Source organism: Fulmarus glacialis, unplaced genomic scaffold (assembly GCF_000690835.1).
Source record: "Fulmarus glacialis isolate BGI_N327 unplaced genomic scaffold, ASM69083v1 scaffold26524, whole genome shotgun sequence".
NCBI classification, from domain to species: domain Eukaryota; kingdom Metazoa; phylum Chordata; class Aves; order Procellariiformes; family Procellariidae; genus Fulmarus; species Fulmarus glacialis.
Genome location: NW_009206505.1, coordinates 3,181 through 9,585, shown reverse-complemented (window position 1 = coordinate 9,585; position 6,405 = coordinate 3,181). Strand labels below are relative to the sequence as shown.

Genomic DNA, 6,405 nt, shown 5'->3' with positions numbered 1-6,405 from the left:
ATACATGAGTTTATATCCAAGTGCAACTGGCAACCACTGACCCTACAAATGGCTTTTCTTATGCAGCTAGTTACAGTAGCTTTTATAGTGGAGAGGAAAAAGTTGGAGAGTCTGCATCTAATCTTGCAAGAAAGATGACCACAAGAACTGTATGCCTCAATTATTTTTGCAGTCACATGCAATTTGAGATCACAAATCAACAGAAAGAATATACAACTGATTTATACGCATGTTGAATAAGGCCCCAGCTAGACTTCAGTGGCCAAGATTGTGACATTGTGCTGAAGTACCCTACTATTCTCTTTCCAGAAAAGTGAAGCATTTGAAAGTGAAGATCTGGCTGAGGACATAAAATCCATCTGGCAAAACCTTACAACATTCAGACTTGCAGAGACATACTGATCACGTTTTCTTATGCTGTACACACATAGACCTTTTCTTGTTTTTGATACTTGTCCGATCTATTGCATAGTATAAGGAGAGAGCCTTTGCATCTTTTCAAGACTTTGTACTCCACTGACACACATTTTTTCAACATAGATATTTTAACTGAGAATAGCTCAATTCTGAAAACTATAATTTAAAATACATGTTATTTTAATATTTTAAAGATACCTGTCTTTTATTCTTCTTTATAAAAGTAAAAATTCATCTCTGCATACACTTAAAATGGTAGAAAATTAGATTTCCTTTCTCTCAGGAAGCGATTTCAAAGTAACATAGAACAGATTTGTAAAAGCTGTTTAACGAAGTCTGTTTTCTACTGTGCCTAAAGTACTATATGTGCTACACATGAAAGACTCATTAAAAAGAGCTTTTGCTACTGTCTCATTCAATAAGCCTCAGTGCATAAAATAACAGGCAACATATGTATTTGAGACACTCCATATTAGGAAAATTACCAAACTCCGTAAAAACTTAAGAGACTCTCAAATAGTCTACAATCCTCTATGCATTTTATACCTCGAATGGTAAAACTTAAAAATCTTAGTACTTTGTTTTAGTTGCTTTTCTAGTATACATAAAGAAAGAGGTATGATCTCATGGTCTGAGTATGAAACTGGAAATCAAAATGTCTTACGTAATGATTTGCCAACCATGCTATGGGAACTAACCAAATTGTACCAGTCTTCCCCCAGTACAATGGAGAGAATTTAATTTACACTGAACTGATCAAATCTATTCAGTTAACAAAGAATACATTAGACATTTGGCTGCTGGGAGTGAGTTTTAGAGAGCAGTAAAGCACATGTTTAGCTACATGCTAAAACCAATTGAAATGGCATTGCTAGTTACTGAGAAACTCATGACTTCAAAATTTTTACTACTGGACAACTTATCTAGTCTTGCTAGAGAATGGTATCAGGTAAAATAGAAACCAAAGGACATTAATAATTATAAGAAATAAGTATCCAATTCTCCCTAGGCAAACAGAACTTGCATAACTTAATTTATAAAAATTATGTATATAACTTGAAACATTATACTGAAGTAAAACACAGACTAGTGATAAAAAAGTTTATAAGACGGCCAAGGCCACTGACCAATCAAAAAAAAAAAATGCTAAAGGTAAGGAAAGTTTAATAGGGAGTTATAACTTACCAGCTTCTAAAATGACAGAAGACTTGACAGAAGTCTTGAGAAACAGAAGACTTTATATATCCTGCTCTGACAGTTTAATTGAATCAAGATATCTAAGATGCACAGACAGTAAAACCAGATAGAGTGCAAAAAGGAATCTGTAAACTATCAAAGAAAATATTACAATTGGCTCTACTTTAGCTTTTTAATTAATTAAAATTCTCCACTTGGGTGTTTTTATGCATTTTAAAGTAAAAACTAACATTCAAAAAGACACTTCTAAGTTTTTCCAGGCCCCAAGTGACATGAACTTTTTCTTTAAATCAACAGTCTAGCATTTATAGTCAAATAAATGGAGAAGGAAAAGTTAGCAGATGAACACCTAAGCGATATTAAATATATACTGTCCTCACATATTCAAATCTGTGTTTGCTATGCTTTTTACAGAAATATCTTCACATAAGTTTTCAAAGCAAAATTAATCATGCTTTCTAGTAGGCCATTATGAAAAAACACTACCATAAGAGATAAAAACCAAAACATTAAAAAACAGGGATTGCAAAACAGAGTCTAACTAGAAGACTATTATTTTAACATGAGTTCTTCCCTATCTCTCATGCTTGCCATGCAATTATCACAATTAACTCCACATTCCTTGGAAAAAGTTATCAATACCTAAATGTCAAAAAATTATCAATTCTTAATGTATGAATTGCCTTCTCCTTCTTGCAAGAGGATGGCTACTTCTGGCACTTTTTGCAGAAAAATTTTAACGTTGTTTGCCAAATTAATCCTTTTATCTTCCGTCGGCATCTGCAGTCAACTACTGCTTTGGTCAAAGAATCCGGTGTTTTCTTTTAATTTTATTTTAAGAGAGGAGGCACAAACTCAGAGAAAAAAGGTGTAAGTCCTGCAGTTTCAAATTCCTTTTGTAGCTCATCCAGCGTTGAATATTCTTTGACTTCAAACGTCTGAAACCTACATTGTAAAAGGGAAACTCATGAATATGCCTAGATTTGTCAGAATGTAATTATCGATTCCGTTACTTTTCTATCCACAACAGTACTAAATTATACCTTTTATGCTGTGACTGTACTTTTGTCTCACACAGTACACTAATCATTTTTTCTTTGCATTTCTTTCCGCTTGAGTCCACATCTACCTTAGAAGTTTTCTGAAGAATCAAGTACTCCTAAATGACAAAAAAGAACAAAATATTAAATGTCATCTAGTATCTTTGAAGTTTCGTAAAATGCAAAAATGTATACGAAAGATTTTTTTCAGAACATCGCAATCAAACTTTGAAAAAGTACACGACTGTTTCTATTCATCAGCTTAAAGTTAAGCGCAGTCTTAAGAAATCTAGAGAACATGAGTTTGAAAAGCAAAAACATTCTCCTCCAATATCACCACAAAAACCTGCCTAATGCAGTGGGAGTTCATAAGTACAGACAAGAAGTTCAAAGCCCAGGCGTGCGCTAGGAGCACCATGTGGTCTAAGTTAAGGAAAGAAACAGTTAGTAATGAGCTAGAAATATGTCTGTTATTAATTTCTCATCACAAATTTTCCGTTTTCTGGGGCATTTCGGAAATACAAGAGACTGAACCTAGGCATATTACATCAGGAAACACAAGGCATATAGGGGTATAATTACAGTGGGAAGCAAAGCGATACAAGCCACAGGTCTACAGGTATCACTGGTTTCTTTGTCATAGAATACCTTCTTTTTCTTAAATACAGAATAAAGTTGTTGGGCCTTCCTACTCCCCTAATGATCAATCTGCTTCCAAAATTGTTAATCTTAGAAAAACACACACAAAATATTCAGACACATAGGTTTCAGTGGTAAATCAATAGAACTAGTCAACATTCATTGTTCCTGCACCTTAATGTTGCTCCTGTCACCCTGAAGAAGAATCAATATTATCTTGCCCATGAACATCAGTCTTCCAGTCAGCCTTAGATCTGAAGCCCATTTTTCCAGTTTTGACGTATTTTGCCTTTGCTCTCATGTGATCTAAATGCAAAAGGAGCATCCAGATACCATCCTCTGTACTTGTTCCTTTTGACAAAGTAGTTTTTTCATTGCAAACTGTTGCTGATTGCTTAATGACATATTTAAGATGCTGCTGTATCCAAAGAATCAGGTCATGTACCATGGGTTCAGAAAGATGCTTCTTTGCTTGTTCAAGTAATTTATCTTTCACGTCCATGCATTGGGCCCTTGTAAGCTGGTCTGAGTTAACAGAAATATCTGGTAGAGTTAATGGATAATTGACTGGTAAATGAAATAACAGCTTTAAAAGTACATCTGTATCCAGCAGTTCTTTCACGCTGATTTGAATTCTAAATGTGATTCCATGCGTCTCTGGAAAGTATCAAAAAATAAACATTAATAGTTTGCTTCAAGTTGAAATACATATATATTATTGAGTCATGTTATTTTCTTTAACAATTCAATTTAAATGACTGCCATTCTATATAAAATAAGGGGTGTGGGGTTTTTTGCAGGGTGAGGGGGTTGCAACCAATGGCTCAAGCTATACTTGCAGGGAATCCTGAAATGAAACACTTCTATATCATACTGGAAGGAAAGTTATTAACACATTCTAAAAAGCTTTCACACCTTTTGGCTCTTTCAAAGTCTAGACAAGCCAGTAATAAAGAATTGTCTCTCTTAGAAACACGTAAGTCAGCTTCTACAGCTCCATAGCAGCAGCAAGGACAAGCAAAAATAGAGACTTTTCTGGATGGACTCAGCACTGCCCTAACTTTGCTCCTAGAGAAATCTGTAAGACTTCTAACATCAATACCAGCACAAGGCAAATAGACTTGTACTGAGTATTTTTTAAGAAAACCATTCAAAAGCAGTTTCACATTAAAGAGAGACTTGGAAAGAAAAAAGTCAGATTCTTTGTCCCCTACAACTTTCAGAGAAAATATGCTTAATTCTTTTCTGCCAACTTCTCTACATTTACAACAGTTGGATTGACATAATGAAAAAATCTCTGTTGTACAGCTGACCCTAGATACTACATACATACATATATATATTCACATATACTTATATAAATGTATGTGTATATATCTGCATATGTACTCAAAACCTGTTGTTGGTCTACTTTAGAATAGAATTATTTTCAGAGTGAAAAGGATACACACAGTCTGTAGCAGGAAGGGCAAAAGACGACATCCTCCTGACAAATCGCGTAATCAAAGATGCTGAATATGAAAGTTATGTACAGTAATTCCTGCAATTAAACCTTCTTGACTAAAACATGTTTCAAAACCTTCTTGACTAAAACATGTTTCACAGAAAAACAATACGAAACTTCATAAAGTGAAAAGCAGGGACAAAGACCTAACCTGCTTTTGCTCCTCTGCCATGAAGAAAGAGGATGATCTTCTTCAGATGTTCTCTGCTTCACCCCTTTGATGCATTCTAAACACTTCACCCCTTTTCTTTAAAAAATTGCTAAAATGTCAGGTTGATTCATTCTATGAGGGCAGGAGAAGCCAGATTTGAAAGGCAGATTAAAGCAGAGCTGAGTTTCAGAGGAGGTCTTTTGAAGTGACTTGCCTTCTTCTTCCCCTACCTTATCTTACCTTCCTTTACATGACAGCCAGTTGAATTATGTTTGATTAGTATTGCTGATGCCGTTTAACCAACCTCAGTGCTCTCTATGATTTTATATTTGAACCCTACTAAATAAGTGAAAGAACCTAAAAGTGACTTGGACAGAGAGAAGCACTTTAGAGAGCTTAGTCAAGGGCTTGTTTCCAATCTCCTTCCTGGGTCATACGAAGAACTCTCTAGGTCAGAGCAGTCACAAAATAAAATAAGCAAACCCTCCAAGCCCAATAATCAAACTCTAGCAAACTCTAGACTATAAAGAAGTCTCCAAACATCTACAAACCATCGCTACCTAAACAGAGTCAAATCCAGTGCTGAAAGTAGTGGATGCAAATCCAGTGAATTAAATGAAATTACACCCAACCATGCCCATACCTACAGGCACTATGTGTCAAAGCCTCGTTCCCTGCCCACAGGAGTTGGCCTCCAGTCTTCTAAGATCCTATGAAAGGTTCCAGACTATTTTTAAGGCAAGTTGATTCCTCAGAAACGCACCAGCCTTGGAAGAGACTCCAGTCTCCAAGTGTCCATCTGGCAGCATGTGGCCCTTGCTCACGGGCAGTAGCTACGCAGGAGGACCTCAAGCCTTCCCATTCCAATCTCTGTCTTCTGCTGCCCTGACAAACGTTTCTCACTGGGCACCAGCAACAATAGCTCCTCTGCCATTACGCTAGGCTTGGTACACATAACCACACACACAAGAAGAAAAGCCTGCACTGCACCTCCTGGGACCCCCAGCACCCTCTTGGCCGCCATGGAGGGTCTCTGCACACACCTGAGCATCGCACCGCACACAGCCAGTGCCTGCTGCCCCACCTCCTGCCAGCTGCCCCTTACACAGGGCAGCCCCACCAGGTATGCGGCCAGCTGAAAGCAAGCTGCATGTGGCTGAACGGTATTAACATTATTATATTCCTGTCTGTGAATCACTTTATTTTAAATTATGTTGCCAAGGAATTTTAAAATGCACAGCCTATAAATGAGTTGAAGAATACTACTCTATTGCCAGCTTAATTACAGTGACAGAAAAACATGTTACCTTTCTGATAATCCTCCCAGGATTTTTCCACTAGCTTGTCATAACAGATCTCACCAACTCAGAAGTAACTGAGGGATAAACAGACAGGCCAACCTTGCCCCTTCGGCAAGGGCGTCCTGCTGCAGTGATCATATTCTTAAGCCTGCAACA

The 6,405-nt window shown here is 36.9% G+C and overlaps 1 protein-coding gene across 1 annotated transcript; it reads right to left on the bottom strand.

Annotated features, from left to right (window-relative positions):
• Positions 1 to 2,196: 2,196 nt before the first annotated feature.
• On the bottom strand, positions 2,197 to 5,972 carry RWDD3 (RWD domain containing 3). Its single transcript, XM_009575784.1, is given in 5 exon segments — positions 2,197 to 2,559; positions 2,658 to 2,773; positions 3,468 to 3,564; positions 3,566 to 3,950; positions 5,852 to 5,972. Coding segments are annotated over 5 exon segments (834 nt in total). The 3' UTR covers positions 2,197 to 2,444.
• Between the last annotated feature and the right edge of the window lie 433 nt (positions 5,973 to 6,405).